At 31.8% G+C, this 21,875-nt stretch overlaps 1 protein-coding gene across 2 annotated transcripts in view; it reads left to right on the forward strand.

Annotated features, from left to right (window-relative positions):
- The window catches only part of LOC130440479 (molybdenum cofactor sulfurase 3), a 30,203-nt gene extending 12,844 nt beyond the window's left edge, over nt 1-17,359 (forward strand). For both annotated transcript variants that reach the window (XM_056773659.1, XM_056773668.1), the window contains 6 exons: nt 3,850-3,966; nt 4,116-4,350; nt 4,399-4,692; nt 8,905-9,093; nt 13,860-14,077; nt 17,141-17,359. In XM_056773659.1, coding sequence (XP_056629637.1) covers nt 3,850-3,966; nt 4,116-4,350; nt 4,399-4,692; nt 8,905-9,093; nt 13,860-14,077; nt 17,141-17,341 — 1,254 coding nt within the window. In that variant the 3' untranslated portion in view covers nt 17,342-17,359. The remainder of the gene's footprint in view (nt 1-3,849; nt 3,967-4,115; nt 4,351-4,398; nt 4,693-8,904; nt 9,094-13,859; nt 14,078-17,140) is intronic.
- Nucleotides 17,360-21,875: the final 4,516 nt, after the last annotated feature.

The following is a 21,875-nucleotide window of genomic DNA, read 5'->3' on the forward strand; positions in this document are numbered from 1 at the left end:
GTAAAGTAGTCAGTAAACAATTTGATGTCATAGTGAACAGGCTGGAATAGTGTAGAAAACCGAACGGAAATTGGAGAACGTATATAACAAAAGTTTTCGGAAAACATTTGTAGTACAATTTTGAAACAACTTAAAGGGCCATGCTCTTCAATTGCATGTAATTTTTGCTTATCGCAACATTTGATGATTTGATTATCAATTTCGCAATTTTTTTGAAAAATTGTACGTCGAAGCTGCTCCTCATTTTTGGCTTCCCAGCCCATATCATATACTGTTTCACTCAATATAGCTTAAAACTCTTCAATAGGGTGAACCTGGAGAACATTTGGGGGAATATCTTCTTTTATGTACAAATCGTGTGTCCTGATCCTCTTATCAATCTCCGGTTATTTTTGCGTAATGACAAAGACTAGATCCGGTCAAAATATTATTTCGCCATTAATATGATCTATATTAATAAAATCAACCAATTTTGAAAGTCTCACACCTCACATGTCCGACATAAGTGCCTTCTTCGGATATGGCACACCAGTCCAAAACTGTAACTTCAAATATTTCTTTTTGGATTTATATTTCACGCCACTGGAACAATTTTTTACATCATCCGTATAAAATCCATCAATGCCTTCAATTTCTGAATGTGATAAAGTCATCCATGATTACAACTCTGTTCTGTTTGAAGTTATGTCTTCTTAATGCACGACAGCATATCGGAATTCTGCGCAACTGATCAGTATTTTTGGATATTACTTACTTACCTTTTCCGATTTTTAACTCCCTTTCTCTTTAGTTCTCGATTGACGGGCATGTGGAAAACACAAAATCGGCGAACCAATCTTCGAGTTGACGTTTTTAATTTGTCTTTCGCACATTCCACCAATCTATTTGACTGGGTACTAGTCAAAGCTTTAGGCCGCCCTCTTTTTAGAAGGTTTTAACATGGTATTCCTTGTGCACATCCACTTATTATTTCATAAATGGTAGAAAGTGCAATATTCTGCTCTGTAAATATAGTCATATGACAGTTTTGACAACCATAACTAAGTTAAAATTTTACAAAAATTGAAATGCCATTTGAAAATTAAAACATTATAAAATCTATGGCAACAAGTTATTTGAAGGCTACAAATTTTTTCCGACAACTTTTGTTACATACGTTGAATAGTGAATAGTTTTAGTGTTACTATTTCAATAAATGTTTTAAGTGTATAAATTTACCTCACTGTTTAAATGTATAAGAAGAATATTACAATACTTTTTTAACTTATGATCATAGTGATGTTATAGTTAGGAATGAGTATTACCACTTAGAAAAAAGTGTTTGTTCAATCATTCGTACAAAAATAGTGTTTAGTAATGGAAAAATAACAATTTCATAAAGAGGCATCAACTAACGTAATAATTAAGTTTTCTACTATTGAGAAATTTTGTAGTTTTGGTAGTGTATTGCGCCAACAAAAGGGAAAGTTTGATTGGTCAGTAAGTGTGAAAGCAAACGAGAACCATGAATGTGTCCTCAATCAATTTTTGCAATCACCGAATTAAAATCTACAATATATATAATTGAAGGGTCCAGGGGGAAACCGGCAGTAATCCATTTTTATACGAAACTCCGCACGTAGCATTATTTTATGAAATGAAATCGTCAAGTGGTAAAAACCGCTTGAGTCCACAAAAGAACAGCTAAAACATAGGCTATACTTGGGAAGAATGACATGAGTCCGCGCCTGTATTGAAAAACGGCATAAGTCCATGTCAACGGTGATAATTCGTATGACGACGGGGCCCTGTTCACTAGTTTTTATTGCATCAGCCGTTAGTTTGCATGTGTTATTGCATTAAATGCGTACATTTTGGAAATATTATTAGCTAGGCCAGTTTTTTGGTATAGTATTTACAGTTTTGTACACAATGGATAGTGACTATTCAGTGTCAAGTGAAAATGAAGCCAGTCCATCAAACAGAGAAAAGAAGAATCGCAAAAAACAGGTAGAGGGCGAGATGTAATGAAAATTTTGCGTGCCACTACCCATGAACTTGGATCTGACTGTTTGTGTAAACGTTTTCTCTGTTTTACTGTTACTCCTGAACCTGAACGCCGTAGAATCCTTCGGGAATTTAACGAACTAGGTAACAATAACAAACAACTTACCTTACTGATCTAATCAGTTTTTTATTGTTCTAGATAAAACTGACAAACAAAACTCTTACCTTGGTGGTCTCATCACTGTTCTTCCTGTCATGCGTAGGTGTCCTCGGAAAAATGAAGCTGAATCAAGGCTTAATAATGCCTCATTTAGTTATCGTGTCCGACTGATTGAAGATGGAATAACTCGTGTTGTATTAAGGTTATTCGATTCCTGCATTACTTGGTTACCAAAAGAAACCGTTTTAATACTGTTAAAGTAATATTTCCGATCAGAGGGCATTCATACCTCGAGTGCAATCGAGACTTGAGTCTTGTAAACCAAAAAAATTACAATGAGTTACCAGATAACTGGAGAGACGAATTAAGAAATTGCCGTGTGAAACCTACATCATTTGAGGTCATTGATTGTGGCAAAAATTTTGATTTTCAAAATTGGAGTTTATTTTTTTCGCCGCTTTATCCAACGAAGTACCCCTTCCAGACTCGACCTATCAGGATGCTGAAGTTTTCTTATGAGAATTCCCGCTTAGTTTTCCACAAATCCGCTTATATAAGCCTATATAGTAGTTCTAACTTTGACCAGAAACCGATTAAGAAGAGCCTAAGAAAGAAACAAGAAGGAAACCAGAAAACGCTGACAAAACCTTATCAGGGTCCCATCCTTGTTAAAATGTCCAAAGGAAGGATTTGCAAGATCTGACATCATTCCTTGAGAGAGCAGAAGCCAGGTTGTTTTATCGACAATTACCATTTGCTGAACAACCTCAAGAACAGAGCAATGACGAATTTGTGGATGACCCACCAATAGATTAGTTTGATGCTGGGGAAAAGTGACATGAGTCCAGGATAAAACTTTCTTTCTTTTCTGTTACGTCACCAGTTTTGAATTAATGTTTATTTTTTTTTCATTTTTTCTAATAATAAACACATGATTTATCAAACATATTATTTGCGACTTTTTCCTTAAATTTTACCTTCTAACGAGTTAGTAAACCCATATTTTCGATATTCTCCAAATTCGTCCGGATGGGCTGCCGCTGTTTTTCCCCTGTGCCCTTCAATTATGATTATGTGCAAAAATTCGATTTAGCGTTTGGTCAAACACGTAGTTACTTTTCTGTACCGAATTCAAAATTGGTCACAGAATGAAAAACAATGATTTGAATTCTAGGATCGTGCATATAATGTTGAGCTATGTTGCATGAAAATCTATTAATCTATATTAATTATTAGACATTAATCTATTAGACGCTATTATCGAAATTTCGCTGTCTAGTGACTGTGTGACAATATATATCATCGTTTACTATTCGTTTTGGTAAATACTTTATTAAATGCAGGCACAATCACTACTATTTTTAAAAACAAATTTTTTTAAAGCTTACTGGGAAAATATAGAAAATAATAGATTGAAGTCTAGAGTCTTCAGATGTCCATTGAGGCGACGTGCCCGATAGGACTACTGTTAGTATTCGTAAGGAAGTTTGAGATAATTTTAAAATATGTACCTCAAACACATCTACTATTTTTCTATAACATATTTTGATATCTCTTAAGATTGGTTAGGTTAGGTTAGGTACATCCATTATGATATTAATAATAAAATTGAACACAAACATTATAAGCTCTAGAAGTGTAACTTATGCTGTTTTTACTCAGCTATTAGACTCAAATTAATCGGAATTTTTGTTTCCACCAAGGTCCTTCACATTGCGAACCTACGTGGGATACATTTACGAACTGGTTGTCATTGCAATCCTGGTGGATGTCAAAGATTTTTAAAATTATCGTGCAACGATGTAATAAGAAATTTCAAAGTATGTATACTATCAAAAAAATGTTCAAAATAAAATTTTTTAATGCTGTGTTTTAAGAATATTTTTCTTTATGTAGTTACTATTTTTTACATTGTTATAATTTTCATGAATTTCCTGAAACTTTCTGGGTAATAAATATAATTTTCCAGTCCGGACATGTTTGTGGAGACCAAACTGATCTAATTGATGGGTATCCCACAGGAACGATAAGAATATCATTCGGTTACATGTCAACGAAGAAAGATGCAGATAAGTTTATAACATTCATTGAAGATTGTTTTGTTGATAAACCAATATTGAGAAAATTCCCATCCGACTTCAAACGCAGACAACAAAATTATTCAACGCTATTTTATGGCGAAGAATATTCAGAAGAACAGCCAGGTTAGTTAAACATCCAAAACTACGTCGAAAATAATTGATTATTTTCAGAAATAAATAAAAACTCGTCGATCGAAAAACAAAATGGAAATCAAGAAAAGTATCCCAAAAATGTAGACACAGAAGGTATTTTAGAACAAATAATAATTTATCCTCTAAAATCTTGTGGAGCATTCGTGATATCAGATAATTGGATAGTAACTAAAAAAGGATTTAAATTTGATAGAGAGTGGATGATTGTAAATGCTGCAGGTGTTAGTCTCACACAGAAACATAATAAAAAGATGTGCCTCATCAAACCTAGTATTAATTTGAAGCAGAACAGACTAAAACTGAGTTATAGAGGTTAGTTGTTTGGAAATTAATTGAAATACTAAATTTTAGAACACCGATCGCCAAAATTTTTTGCAACACTTTAGTTCATAAACTGCAAAGTTAACATACTCCACCAATTTTTCCAGCATTATTCGCAAATTGCAAAACAATAGACAATGTCAATACCATTTTTGTATTTGTTTATTTATTTTCTATTTTGCATGACCTCATGGGTTATTTTGCTAATTTTTTCCGTTATCCTAACTTTTAAATCAGCAATATTGTCTGTTTTATTAAAATTTACTTCACATTTTAAATAAACTCATGAGATATAATCAAGAGGAGTCAAATCATGGGATTTAGCGATTGGAAAAAACCTCGTTTAAATAATTTCTAATTACCGTACATGTAAAATGCGGTGGAGCTCCGTCTTGTTGATAGTAAATAGATCAATCGATCTATCTCGTTTGGATGATTAATATCAGGAAAAAGTCTTTGTGATGTAAGGACTAAGAAGTTAATCAAAATATCTAAATCAACTTCACCATGAACTGTGTCCTCAAAAAAATAAGGCCAATAATTTTATTGTAAATGATACCAGTCCAAACGTTCACTTATGATATTGAGTGTGAGCCTCACACATCCAGTGATGATTTTCTCTACTCCAATATCTACAGTTCTGTTTGTTAACCGTTCCGTTTAAATGAAACGTCACTTCATCAGAGAAAACTATTTTGTTTATAAACTGCAATTCTGCGTTCATTCTGTCCATCATCAATTCACAGAATTCTTGCCTTCTATCAGGATTATCTTCATTTAACTCCTGAATCAACTGAACTTCATAAGGGTGGTATTTTTCTTTATGTAAAACTCTCAAAATAGATGATTTATTTACATCTTTGTCGGCGGCAAGTTCTCGAGTTATCTTATTCGGATTATCCTCAATTTCTAGAAGTACATTAACTTTTTTTCAGTAAATTGAATCTAGTTTTTCAATATTTTGTGTCCATTTTAACGAAACTTTTGTTCAATTTTGCAAACTGTAGACTGCGAAATCTGTTGACCAGGGTATTTATTATTAAAAATTTCACAAACTGATTTTGAGTTTGAATTTTACTTCTTAAAAATTAATTTTCTCATCTAATATTCTTCTTAATTTTTGGTAGTATTAGGTTTTTATTCCTAGTTCTATTGTTTGTTACCAGTGGGTCTTAGAGACACTGAAATCGCCACCCTCCACAGAAAAATCCTTGGCCATAATTTTAACCTTATAAGCCTAGAAATTTTTTTTAGAAACGGATCAGAGTGAAGCTTTTTTCCGTGTCTTTAAATCTTACCATATGATCCAAAATCATCACTCTCCACGGAAAAAAAACCGTGGTCTAGTTTCAATCTTAGAAACTCGGAAATTTTAAAACTAAACTAACCTAACCTAATCATCCGTATCCAATTACCACGGATATTAATCACTCGTGTAACGTTCTGCACTATTAGCAAGCTTAGAATAAAAGTCAGAGAATAAATAGCACTATCATCAATTAATTATTACTAAGGTTATTCTTACAATCAAATTATTTATTAATAAATTTTTTGTATAATTTGTTCTAAATGAATGAATAAAATATATTGGGATTAGAAATGGCATATATATCAGATTTCATATGTAGGTGGTATTTATCCGTGGATGATATTTGTCCGTGGATGGTATTTATCCGTGGACAGTATTCATCCATAGACAGTATTCATCCGTGAGTTAAAACTTTTATTGTAATATTCTGGGCTGAAGTTGGAAACACGTATAAAGCTTCATTCGGCTCATTTCTTTAAAAATGTCCGTGTTTCTATGGTTGAAATTAGAGTCACGGATTTTTCCGTGGAGGGTCCCAATAGACACTTCGATTTCATAATGATATATCAGTGAATTCACTATAAATGCTTGTTTAATAAGCAAAGGCTGAGAATAAAGTACGTCAGATATCTTTATTATTTTAAAAATTCTCTTTTGGGTTGACTCCAACAATTTAAGCGTATTATCATATGCACCTCCCCAGGCAATGATACCTTATGTAGCAACGTTATGAAAAAAGGCATAGTAGGTTTTTATTAGTGTTTAAGTATTCATAATATTTGATAGTTTTTTAAATATGACAAGCAGATATTTGGTTTTGCCAAGAATATAAGTTATATGTTCATGCCATTTCATATTAGAATCTATTTTTACTCCAAGGTATTTAGTTGAATTAACTCTTGCAATCCATCTACCATCTATATTAATGAATAAGTTTATTAGTACACTTTCACAATAGCTATCAAAAACCACAAACTCATTCTTATCTACATTAAGCGATAAATCATTGGTAGTTATCCATATTGTTCACAGCTTCTGTTCACATTCACCATGTACTTAATACAACTCTATCATCTGCATATGATGTAATGCAGTCTTCAGGTAGATCGCCAAGGAGATCATTTATATAAAGGATAAAAAATAATGGACCCAAAATGGTGCCTTGTGGAACTCCTATTGTTATTTGCTCTTTCATAAATATTGTACTCAATTAAATGAGATCTGAACACCCCTAATGCCATATCTTCCTAGTTTAAGAAAAGGTTTTTCATGAAAGCCTTCGCTAATTCTATGAGTGTTGACAAAAATAAATAGATTTTTTATAATAAATTTGGTGATAAAAGCTAATGCATCACATGTACTTTTAGTTTTAACAAAACCTAACTATTTCTTGGATACTAGTCGTTTATAAATTATTTTTTCAAAAATTTTTGCCGAATTTGATATTAAAGATATTGGTCTATAGTTTGTTGGTAGCTTTTTGTTTCCTGATTTATGAGTCGGTATAACTTCGGCCGCCTAATAAGAGGATGTATTGATATCTAGTTAGCCTAGACAAGTTCTATGTATAAACAGAATATTGCGTTACCATAGCAACGAACAATAAGTTATTAGAAGTGTCAGTGTGATGTTTGACGTCAAAAAAGTAAACCAGAGTTACGCAATAAATTAAAAGAAAAAAGATGTCCACCGAAATTGTGAAAATCGAAAAATTGAAGTATCAAGCCATCATCAAGTACCTGTATTTGAAAGTGTTAAGAGGTAAGCAGATTTACGAAGATATGCTTAATATCCTTGGTGATCCATGGCCTTCGTATACGACCGTGAAAAATTGGACTGCAAGCTTCAAAAGAGGTAAATTTTCCATAGAAGATGATGACCGATCGGGATGGCCAGTTTGTGTGTCAGAAACAAGGGTAGAAGCATCGCGTTGAATCCAGAAAAAAAGCAACAATCGATAGAATGGCGACACTCTAGTTCTCCAAGATCTAAAAAGTTTCGTGTCCAAAAATCTGCTGGATAAGGGTAAAACAATAACTGGAGATTACTATTCGATCACTCTACGAGAAAAAATTAAAGAGAAAAGACACGGAAAGCTATCCAAAGGTGTTTTGATTTTACAGGACAACGCCCCTGCACACAAATCTCATGTTGCTATGTAAAAAATTCGTGATTTGGGGTTTGAATTACTAGAACACCCCCCTTATTCACCAGATTTGGCTCCGTCCGACTATCATCTCTCTCCTCGACTGAAAAAAAGTTGAAAAGGTCGTACATTTTCTTCCAACGAGGAGGTTATAAAAGCTGTGGAGGTCTGGTTTGCAGAGTAAGAAGAAACATTTTTTTTGAAAGGTCTGGAGACGTTGCAGGTTCGCTGTAATAAATGTATCCAATTAAAAGGAGAATATGTTGAGTAGTAAAATATTTTGACATTGATATTTTGTTTGGTTCTATAGTAGGCTATTTTTCAATATATCCTCGTATTTTGGAATATTAAAAAATTTTCAAATTGTAAACATTGTCCGAACCAAATCAGAAATGTAATATATACACACTTATTTATTCCTAAGATTCTTTACTCCCCGCGTAAACATATTTGCAAAAAGATAAATTCAACTCAGAAAAGTGACGTTAGCAGTAATTGTGGACTTGTCTATTTCCATAGGCAAGCGGAGGAATTTTCGTTTCCACTCGAGAAAATTCAGGATCCAGGACTGTTCACTCTTGACTTAGTTTGTAATAGTGAAATACATTGTTAAAATTTGTTTCAAAGTTTTGGAACTTAGTAACATTGTTCACCAGAATATGAAGTCTACAAAAGTTTCACAATGGATATATAATTTTCATTGCGTTTCAAAAGAGTAATTATATTTGATGTTTATTCACATTTCTAGATAAACCGGACATAGAGCTCGATATTGACGCAGCAAAGAATGAATCAAATGCATATCTTTGCCATAGTAAGGTTTGTGGAGATCGGGTTATCGGCTGGGATTGTGGAGATGAAGTGTCTGATTGGTTATCTGAAAATCTAGACATACCTGGGTTAAGATTATTACGACAATATGAAGCAGAAGATGAAGGTTTGTCTAAATCTTATTTTCACATGAATTGTAGTAAATGTACGGTAAAGCAATTCCTGTAATTGAATTTCGATAATTAGATATTTGCGAACCATCTCGATGTTAAGTAACTCTTAGTGAGAAAGGGATACTAACGTTCTTGAGATTTGTTCTTGCGCATCATAAAATCAACAGACAATATATAACGAGTCATACAGAGATTGTAATGAATTATGTTTTCAAAAAACTAAAAAATACTTAATGTATAAGCGTGGAAAGGTCAATAAGAATCGTTATAATATATTTCCAGTTTTATTCTGGAATACTGATTTGTAATCAGCACTCCACCATTCCAGGAATTAATTTTCTTCATTATTATATCAGAAATTGATTTTTACTTTCTTGTTTGATCATGTCATCATGTTTTATTGTTATATGTGACCTTGCCAGTTGAGTTTTAGCATTCAAGTTCTTCTATATATACATCTTTCATACTAGATTAATGACATCATTATGAGCCTCGTACCGATGTTGGTATGAATTTGGAAAAATATTGTAATTTAATTGATCATTAATAAGTCTGCAAAATGCCAAATTGATTAAACATTTGATGGGTAAAATTGAAATCAAAGATTCTGATACGTAGATGCAGAATATCCAAAGGTGATACTTATGAAGATTGTTAAAACCGGATTCAATCTTTGAACTATGACAAATTTTGTCGATTGTATAAGGAAATATCCATCAATGTATCTTTGAGCAACAATAAGATAAGAATAAGCTTAAAAATTTTGTTGTGGTGAAGACTAGAAAAATCGTACACATAAACATTGAAAATACGTTCATAGTACATTCAATGTTGAATGTGATATCTGCACAGGTGATAAAGTAATCAAAAAGCCATCACTCTAATCCGGAAGTTACAAAATGCATAATTTGTCTTTGACAAAGTCGACCATGAAAAAAAAAGGTACTGGAGTACTTAGATCGGTTCGTTCTGAATAGTATAGGTTCTAGGAACTTTTTAAAAATCAAAAGAAGATATGATTCTTTTATCATAACAATTCGAGCAATCTTTGTCAACTACGTCAAAATATAATTATAAAGGCACCAGGAAACATATGTGGAACAACATAACATAAATAGTCAGTAACACAATAGAATAAATTTTATGGTCGGATCCATAAATGAGGCAATTAAAAAGAAAACACAAAAATTGGACAAATCACAACTGAAGCAAATGCAGACTTCGAAAAGTATATAAAAGAGGGGAATGAAGGCGAACATGACGCGTTGAACGTCACAGAATGTCAAAATCATAACTTCACTTTTCTAATGTAGCTTGCAGTAATAATTTAATGTTACAAATAGTTACACCAATCTGACTGGCGTACTAGACGAATATCAGTTGAATGAACAAAATATTAGTTTCACAGGCTTCTTTATATATTAGTTCTTATCTTGTACCATAATAATTATAAAATTAGATGAATATATTTTTGGTTCAAAATGGTCACATTAATAATAATTAACTGAAGATGATACTTCAATGGGGTTGAAGTGGAATCTATAAAACTTACAGACAGACTAAACATATTCAAAATTTATAGCAAGATGAGGTAAAGAGGTTAGAGTTCATAATAATAAATGATGCGCCGCTGTGAAGAGGGTTCTTTTGGATAACTTAAAAATGTCATATAAAGTTGGAAGCAATATTTTAGAGATGTATCAGAAGGAAAGGATACAAAGAAGGCAAAAAACAAAGAGATTAAGAGATAAGCAAAAGTAACAGAAGCCCAAATAACAAAAGCTGAAACAGTGCTGTGTTCTTGTTTATAGCACATCTTTTCTCTTGAGCTGATACTTACCTAAAGTGAATATCGTTCATTAAAATAATAGCAAACAACATGACATCCTGTACTACTGGCTCAAAAAAATCGTTTTTACTTCTACAAGTGCTAAAACAACTCAGATTAGCAGGTGATACGTTTCATGCTCGGAAAGACATTTATAATGATCTAAAAAGATTCTGTACCTTTTTCGTACAATCCTCATTTGGTATTAGCTTTACCCATAGTTTTCAAGGAAATATACTTCAGTTATACCAAATTCGAATAACGTGGAATAATGGCTAGAAATCTGTCGTCTTCAGTGATCAATCCAGGCTTTGTCTATATGTGCATCATGGTCGAGCTACAGTGAGTAAGGGATGAGATAACGATTGAAACGACGCGTATATTGTACTGTTACAGTTATGGTATACCGTTGCAGGGACAATATAAACATATTCAAAAGCCATGTCTTACTTAATGCCATTTCATAATCCAACTTTTCAGCAAGATATTACTCGGCCATATATTGCCAAGCAGACAACTTCCACCAGTCTCAATTGCATCTATTAGATATTAGGTAATCGGTAGAAAGTCAATTTACGGGTTAGATTATAAAGATGGTGAGCAGAAACTTTGATTATCTCAACCCTATTCAATACAAACTGCCTGATATGTATGACAAAAATTACTGAAATAAAATAATTATTACTGGATGTTCGTGTTTCTATGTCATCGAGTACCAGCTCCTGTTCAGATTATGTATGCTTGGAAACTTCTAACTTGACGGTTATTTCACAGTCACAAATTTTATCTCCAGGATTAGGAATATTTTCCAATCAAAGTTACTCATAAAATTTGGATTAGGTCTATAAACACTACACCTAATAAGAAAATTCGATCTGTATGAATCGATGGCAAACGTCGATACTATTATGAGCTCCAGGTATAATCTGATGCAACCCAGGAAGTGATCAAATCAAAAATAAAAAAGGATAATGAACGTAACATTTGATTTATTTGTAAGAACTAGAACACATTTATCATCGTTACGAGTTCAATTTTATTAGGTAAGTTTTGAGAACAATTTGTATTTCCGAAGGAAATATAAACTAATTTTGAAGTTCTCGAATCTCTAGATGAAACGGAAAAGTTGATTCGAAGCAATAACTCCCTATTGTAAATGATCTGATGTTGCTCTTTTCTGTTTGTAAGCCTTTTGTACTTCATCGTTAAACTTTTGTACGGAAAATTTAGCTGCAAACAGGATGAACTTAATTAAGCGGTTTTGTACTTTATTTATTCCATAAACATAGTAATAATAACCAGGAAACATTTATGCAGAAGAGGAAGAAAGTTTGTTAAAGGAATTTTCCTTTGTAGACAGCAATATTACAGTTGACAGATGTTATTTTTATTAATTGAAATGCTAGAGTGCCAAGTTAAATTCGAATGAATAAATTTCATCATCGGTGGATGAAATTTAAATAGATGCCATCTATTAACATCACAAAGACAATTTGAAGTTCATATTAATAATACAATGTGTGGAATTTATAGCATTTATCACGACAATATTGGAAGCAGACATCTTGAAGGGTCGACGTTAAACATGCGATAGACGTTTAGTACGAGTTTGTACTTGTTCGAGTCAGTAAACTTGGTGTAGTAATTGTTTTGTGAAAGCATATTTTGAAGTGCTTTCTAAAACTTTACTTACTTACCTTCGAGTATCGCTGTGTTATCAGAGTTTGCTTTAGATTTTCATAACATCAGTACACATAATCGTATCAAGAGCTCAAGAGCTTATGGAATTTAAGACAGTCAGAAGAATGAGAGTCAATGGAAGTTAATCACGCCGAAACATTCAACTGCAAAAACCGATGAAAATGTTGACAAAAGTCTCCCAATTGTTGTCTGGGCCAAACTCTACACTGGGGGTCCCCGTTGATTTAGGAATCCCTTGAGCTGCAAAAAAGTGGAGAAAAAATGAAGCATAGGTCCAGTCTTATGGCTATAGATAAGCCACAACCTTTATTAATGAGACAAACCCTGTAAAGTGGGTGGCGAACATACTTCAGCTGTGCTGACGATGGTAAAAATCTTGATGGTTCTAATCACAGTGCACGCGGTTATAACATATACAATACAGGCATGATCTGGGCTGCAGGTTATGTGGAATAGAAAGAAACTACGCACGTTACACATCCTGTGCAACTGTCAAACTTTTATAAACCCACAGAGGAAAATCCTACAGTTTCAGCCCAGAGGATTCTCCAGCTCCAGAGAATTTCTATGAGGCGAAGCGAGGACGATCAAGAGGAGTGCAAATGGATTGGCCTAGTAACTGATCTCGATAAGGCCCCCTTTTCTTAGTTTTGGATTTAGATTGTTTTTACTTATCCGCAAATTGGAGATGCACCCGTTTTCTCTCACTTTTCATTAAAAAGTTTCATCACCCATTCTGTCTTATCCAAAAGAGTCAATGATCTTTCTTAAATTATAAATGCCAAGTTCTAGAATCTCATTGGAATGCCTGTTTATAATTAGTCTTACAGAATTAAATGTCTGTTCCGCTTCGTATCCATTTTATTCTCGTTGTCTTTGTTTACTTTCATGACACTATTTGCTCTTAAAGTTGGAAGATATCTTCCTTTAACAATTATTGCTTCATTATTTATTTATAATATAAGCTACATTTAATTTATTTTGGTGCTTTCTGTGTAGTAAAGTCTAAAGCTGTTTCTCCTGATTTTAATAATCTATTTGTATACAATAATTACTAAATTGTTCTGAAAACAAGCAGTTATATTATTTACAATATTGAATTTATCCCCATTTTCAAATCCATTTTGTTTTGATAATACACTTTATCAGTCTATTATAGAAGTTTAAATGTTTTTCGACCATATTGTTGATATACATTCTATTAATAAACACGTGACAATGAAATTTCAGAATGTCGAAACCAGTTATCTTTCGCAAATCAAGCTCAGTATTTATTAACAAATTCGAGCAGCGTAGAATGGTTAAGAAATCAAGTTCCTGATGGGGATCTTACAGAGGATCTTCATACAACTATACTCAGATTCAGACCTAATATTGTCGTGAAATTGGAAAAGCCATTCGAAGAAAATGAAATAGACGATATAACTATTAGTGATGTATGTTTCAAAGTAAGTGATTAAATAATACACGTTAAATTTTATTTACGTAGAAGTATTCTGCAGAATTTTTAATCTTTCACCAGTTTTAACTTATTTAACTTTAAACTATCTCCATAACCCTCCTAATCATAATATAGTTTATCGATAAAGGAAAATCCCAATAAAATATTCCGAAACTGGGAAAATCGTGGGCTTATCTAACTATCATAACAATAATTATTGTTCGATCTTACGAGGGTTGCTGCTTAAGTTTTGAGATATGGTAACACAGATGTGAATATGTTAAATCTGATATTATTATCATAAAGTATGACATTTTTAATGGTGAACCTATTCAAAACGTGTTGTCGTATGACATACATCTTGGCCAAAAAGTGGAATTAAATCGTGAACATTCTCGTGCAATGATTTTCTACGACTTTCGCCGTGGATTAAATCAACTGCAGTATGCTAATCAACTCGCTTCAAATTTTGGTGATGAAGGTCGTCCAAAGTCGGCTACTGTATGAACATTTGGCTGTCAAAATGAATTTTTCGCTTTGGATACCGTATAATTTGACAATCGCTAAAAAAATTGGTGCGAAGAAATACTGGAAAAATTTGATTGTAGTGCTTCAAAAGACGTCTATAAGATTGTGACATGCAACGAATTATTATAGATCTATGCATATGAACCCGAAACTACTCGTAAACACTTAAACTGCAATCGACTATATGCACATCGCAGAAGACTAATTATTCTTCACAACGAAAATGCGAGCTCTCACACATCAGTTCAAACAAAAACATTTTTGACTAGTCAAATATTGCTGGTTCATCCACCCAATGATTTCTTCATATTTCCACAGATCAAACATAATGCGAGGTCAACGTTTTTCTATACCTGAAGAAGCGGTTAATACATCCAATTAGGTGTCACAAGTCACCTCAATCGAAATGAAAAAAAAATGCTTAGAAAATTGGTTCAAACGCATGTAAAAGTGTATTGAACATTCAAATCATAAATATTTGTTTTTATTTGTCTATCTTAAAACTTCAGTAGCAACCTTCGTATTTTAATATAAATATGTTTTGGTCTTTGTTCTAAGTATATCTATAGTAATCGTTGTATCAACAACATATTTTTCCTGGAAAATTCTGGTCGGAATATTGTTCAAGAAGACTTCGAACTACAGACATTCAAAGAATTAATTAAGACTTTTCATATATATTATTTATCAATAATACATATGAAATCGAAATTTTTTTTGTGTATTCATAAGAAATCATGATATTAACTAGTATGGGTTATAGCTGGAATGAAAATTGAATCAAATCAATCTTTCCGTCCAAAATATTCAACAGTATCATGCAAACTAATTCCATATCGATTAAAGTATTTCACGAAATATTTTCTAAATCTAATTGTGTTATCAAATTTCATATATAATCTGGTAATGTAGAAGGAAATTGTTAATCAGTTTCCAAAAAAAGATTTGCAACTATCAAAATGTTAAGGGAGGCAATTACAATTACATGCAGATGTAGAATACCATCTTCTTGTATATTTAGAAGTTGATAAATATTGTCCATAAGTGGGTTTAATGGAAAGAATGGAGGGAGAACACTATAATTACATTCAATTTTTCAGGCAATTTTCTGTTGTTCAATTAAATTCGGATGTCGGACAAGGACTCTGAATCCTTTTATACGCATGACAAATATTTCCACTCCAATAGCTTACTAAACTTTTCATTTCATCTAAGGTTTTATCCTTTCTAATCCACTATCTCTCTTATTGGATCTATCCCCTTACTTCTTGGTGCAATCCTTCTTCCCTTATAATTCTGTCTCTTCTCAATTTTTCAAGTTTTTTTATTGGTTTTTGTTTCATTATTTATCGTAATTTACTACTTTAACGGTTGTCCCACTTTGGTGCATTCTTTATTCTTTTTTGGAGTTATTATTGATTGTGTGTATTGTAGATATTTCTCACTGTCATGTCAGCAGATCTATATCCCAGTCTTGTCTCATTTATAGGCGGAGAACCGATTATATTGAAATTCCCGTCAAATAAAAAAATTCTACTTAAATAAACATTTGTTATTTCTGTCTCTATCCTTTCATGAACTGTCAATAGAATGCCCAGATAGCCATAGTTGTTTTTCTTTCCAGAGTCTCATAATGATCCTGTTGCAATTGAGATCATGACTATAATTTGACAGTGAATAAATTGTTGAATATCGCTTAGCTCGATATTTATAGTGATAAATTTCTTTAATTTCTTATTTCTTACACATTTTATATATATTTTTATTCTTCTAAATGTTCTTGATTTCAGATCTCTTCTGTTTTAGAATTAGTTTTTTTTTAATAATTTTTGAAAGATGGATTAAAAATTGACGTTTCGACTTCTTCAAGTCTTTATCAAAATATAATACTGACAGTGACAATTTGCTTATTTATTTTGATCTATAGATCACCTACATCATGAACATCAACATTTGTTTTAATAAGAAAAATTAATTTTTCCTCAGTTCTTAAATCTCAAATATGTAGCAATATCTAATTTGATTATTTATAGTTTTATTAGAATTTACAGAATAGAGCTATAAATTTTACTTAAACTATCTAAGTCTTTTTTATCATTTATAGCTTTTTCGTTCTTATGAATGTGCACCATTTGTAAAAATTCTTTTTTCGTTTATTAGATTCCGTTTCAAAAATTTTTGAATCTTTATAATTAAATTAATTTTTTTTTTGGATATGTCATGGTTCGTTAATGCAGATTTATTTTTTTTATCGTATTGATGTATTGATGATCTTTTAGTCTATTTTCTGAATACTGTGATGTCTGCCCTATGTATATATATATATATATATATATATATATATATATATATATATATATATATATATATATATATATATATATATTATTACTTCTTTTGTTTTTTTTTTGGTGTTTTAGATTTTACTTTAGTGAAATATTTGGATAATGTATTATGTGCGTTATGACTCATACTCATATCATATTTATTGATATAATTCGATAGTTGTTGGGAAAGTCCTTGTACATTTAAACTGTTTTAGTTCGCTGGGAAATGCACCAGATGTCAAATGATATGCATAGACCAAACTACAGGCAACATATCAAAAGAACCTTTGTTAACACTATCCAAAAACTTCAAAGGAAAAATTAATTTTGGAGTTTACTTAAACCAAGACAGTAGTGTAGAACGTATTATACAAGTTGGTTGTAAGATATTTATACAGAAATCTATCAATGGTTAATAAAAGTTTATTGTTAAATTGGAGTTATTATTTCTTAATATCCTGGAACAAATTAAATCTCTCCTGAAACAACAATAGAGGTAGCCGCTTTAGTGAGTCAATGTATACACATAACTAATATTAGATTAGGAACCAATCATGTCTAATCGCTCATAAATAATTGATTATTCGTAGAGCAATGATGGGATAATTTAATGTTCCATTTAATTGGTAGTAACATTCGGTCACAAATATTGACTTCATAATATGAATCATAATAATACATACGAATGTTATGTTATTACAATTTACTTTTACAGTACAATGGATACAAAGCATTTATAAAGAATCATAATACTGTTTATTTACAAGCTGAGCAATGATTATTGACATCATGTATATAAAATAGTAGGTAAATTGTTACAATGAATAAAAACAAATAAAAGCGGCAATAGAAATTAAAATGAAACTGTAATAATTTCCTGTATAAATTCAAACTTTCAAATTAATTGAAAAGTGCTATTACAATTATGTGAAGTTATCAGTAAGGCGTTGGATTAAATGTTTTTCATTACAAATGCCAGTGATTTAAACGAAAATAAGGAATGAATTGCTGGAAATAATTTTGACTACAAAGAATAATCCAGCCTTTGAAGAAAACGATTAAATAAAATAAAAATAACTAAAAGCTCTTAGTCAACCATTGTTCTACTTTTTATGCTTCAACTAAAGACAGACCTAAGCTTGAAGTAATTGCTATAAGTGTAACAATTCATCAACTTTACTGCATAATTTCAATGATTCGGATAAAAATAGTTTATCTAAAATCTAAAAAAAAGAATTTGTAATTATTCGTAAAAAATTTGAGGCTGCACGACCGTGTAAAACTCAGTACTAATAACCCATTGAAGAAATTGATGATTGTTCGAAAAAATTTTATAACAGTATCGCCATCTCTTAGTAGCAAGCAGAAATATCCTATTATTTTTGTCGAGAACGATAGAATCTTCCACGCGCTTCGAGTCTAGACTAGAACCTACCTTAACCGTATTAAACGAGTACGTCGAAGCGACGTGAGTCAGTTGAGTCGAGTAATCGAAGCGATACGGTGAGAGAAGGGTTTTAATTGTACTGCGAAGTAGTGATTGTGAAGGTATTGTACATTTGTTTGTGACGTGCGCGTGCGATATCCATAATTGTTGTGTCAAGTTCCATAATTGTTACGATTTTGGCATAATGTCACAAAAACTTAAAGTTGATAGTAAGTGCAAAGTTTTTCAGTCTAAATGAGAAATTGCATATTTTTTGATGTAATAGAAAGGTAAACCACTGTGTTTGATTTGTAATTGAACTTTTGCTGTTTGTAAGGAGTTTAATTTGAAGAGACACTATAATACGAATGATAAACCAAAAAGTAAAAATCGACACATTGTCATCTTTAAAACCTAAACTTCAAGGTCAACAATCGATGTTTACTAAAGCTAATACAGAGAAATCAAGTTTTATTATTGCATTAGAAATCGCCAAAAAAAAAACAAAACCTTCCACTGATTTCAATGATTCTATTAAAACTGTATGTTGAAAGTTGATAATGCTTCATTTCCTTCTCAAAAGTCAATAAAGCAAAATTGTTGCACAGTTGCTTCAAGAATAAATGATTTATCTCAAAATTTGGTTCTTCAACTGAAGGAGAAAATTAAGGAATTTACAAACTTTTCACTGGCTATTGACGGCAGTACTAATACTGTTGATACAGTTCAACTTGCTGTTTTTATACGAGGCATTAGCAGTAACTTTGGAAAAACTGAAGAACTATTAAAGTGCGTTCCATTGACAGGTACTACAACAGCGAATGATTTTTATTCGGCAATTGAGCATTCGATAGCAGAATATGAACTCGACTGAAATGTACTTAGCAGCACAACTACGGATGGCGCTCCTGCCATGGCTGGCAAACATTCGGGTGTTGCAACTAAATTAAAACAGAAAACATCAGGGAATTTTGAGGGAATTCACTGTATAATTCATTAGGAATCATTGGCATCCAAACATTTAAAAATGGACCATGTCATGCAACCTATAATTAAAATTGTAAATTTTATAAGAAGCAGAGGACTAAATCACCGACAGCTCAAGCAATTTTTACAAGATTTGTACAAAAAGTTTTCTGATGTCCCTTATTTCACCGAAGTTCATTGGCTCAGTCGAGGAGTAGTTTTAGAAAGACTTCTTGCATGACGTGACTCTATTCAAACTTTCATATTAGAAAAAGGAAAACCAATTGATTATGACAATGACTGGTATTGTGCCTTTTTGATATATACGAATAAACACTTGACTGATCTGAATATAAAGTTACAGGGTAAAAATCTGATTGTCACTCAAATGTATTCATACATTTAAACCTTTGAAACAAAGTTGATGCTGTGGGAAAATCAGGTAAAAAATCAAACTTTGGACCATTTTTCTCATTTAAAATCATTTGGCATAGTGAACTAAAAAAATTGGATGAATATTCTCAACTTCTACAAAATTTGACTACCGAATTCAACTATCGTTTTGATGACTTTCACAAAATGAATGAAGTGGAATTCCCAATTTTCAAGAATCCATTCCATTTTGAAGCTTCACAAGCACCAGTTCAATTGTAAATGTAGTTGATAGATCTTCAATCGTATAGTATTTTAAGTGAAAAATTTAATGAGATTAACGCTATTACATTTTATACACAATATTTCAAGAATTTGGATAATTACCCGGAATTAAAAAAGCATGCCGCACGCATTCTCTGCATGTTTGGTAGCAACTATTTATGTGAGCAGATGTTTTCCGTCATAAAAATAAATAAGAACAAATATCGCACAAGATTTACGAATAAACATCAAGTCAATTCTTAAAATAACTACAACGAATATGATACCTGACATCAATGAGCTATTCAAAAACAAAAGAAGTCAGGTATCTACCATCTTTTATAACTTTTATATGATTTTTAACAACCGTATATTATATACTTATATAATTTAATAATATTATATAATATATTTGCAATCTGGCCCACCTACGAATTCAAAATTTAAAATATGGCACTAGAAAACATTTTGGTATATATATATATATATATATATATATATATATATATATATATATATATATATATATATATATGTCTATTCTCTCATCAGAATAGAATTTAGAAAAACATTCATTCAAAATTAATAAGTGGAAATACCTAACTTCCATAGATATCCTAAAAGCACAACATAGAATAGGTAAAGATAAAAACACCAAAGAAACAAAGTCCAACATCGATGAAGTAAACGTATGCAAAGAGCATGTTACTGCAAGAAAATGTAATTTATAATGAAGCAGTTAAAACAGAACCTGTTGCTGAAAATGAAGAAACTGAAAAAGGTTAACAACATATCAATGTATCTATTTCTATGTGAATAAAAAGGTTGAAAATTTGAAGAATTTAAGTTATATCCTCAATATTTCTTGTTGGTCATATTTATTTTTCTATACTGGCCCACTTTTAATTTTTCTTAAATCTATTTTAGTTCCTCTCGATGTTTTTTTTTTTCATTTATGAAAATTATAGTACTTTTTACTTATTGTATATATAATTTGCTAATTTTTAAAACCTTGATTCAGTACACTGAAGATAAAATTTAATCTTTAGAAATCAACAAAAGTCAACTCAATTATAATCAAACTCATCAAGAAAGTTAACAAGGCAATTTATTCTTGAAAACTAAGAACCATTACTACCTGGAAGGTAATTTGTTTACAAGTCGAGAGAACTCCTAGAGGTACAATGATTAGATATTTTCAGTTAAATTTATGCCAAAGAAAATAGAACAAATATATATTCATAATACGAGTGGAAACTGAAAGTATACACCTCAATCCATAGACTAGTGATAATCAAATTTTAAATATATTAAATATTAAAGTGGAGTTTTTTTCTTGGATTAAGTGCTCTAAATTGTTACGAGAGGCATATGGAGATAATTCTCTATCTCGTGCGCGTGTTTTTAAGTGGTGTAAGCGCTTTAGTGAGGGCCGAGAGAGCACTGAAGATGACCAGCGTCCAGGTCGCCCTGTGACTTCTTGAACTCCGGAAACAGTGACCAAAATCAACCAAATCGTGCATGGAAATCGTCGAATGAGCATCCGGATGATTGCCGAGGCTGTAAATGCAATAAAGAAACGGTTAGAAAAATTTTACACCAGGAATTGCACATGACAAAAATCTGTGCGAAGCTGGTGCTAAAAAATCTGTCTCTTCACCAATAGCTCTTGCGTCAACGGGTCTGCTCAGATTTCCTTAAAAAGTGAAAAAAGTTAGAAAAAGATCTGCTTTGAAAGGGACCCGATTTGAGTCGATAAAAGCGGTAAAGCAAAAAACGGTAGAACTCCTAAAGGCCCTCACCAAAGAAGACTTCCAGCACTGCTTCGATCAATGGAAAAAACGTATGGAAATTTTTATAATATAACTCTTTTTCGTAACCAGTCTCGTTATTTAATAGCCAGACCTTCAAGATTATTGCTT

Source organism: Diorhabda sublineata, chromosome 1, assembly GCF_026230105.1.
Source record: "Diorhabda sublineata isolate icDioSubl1.1 chromosome 1, icDioSubl1.1, whole genome shotgun sequence".
In the NCBI taxonomy this organism is placed as follows: domain Eukaryota; kingdom Metazoa; phylum Arthropoda; class Insecta; order Coleoptera; family Chrysomelidae; genus Diorhabda; species Diorhabda sublineata.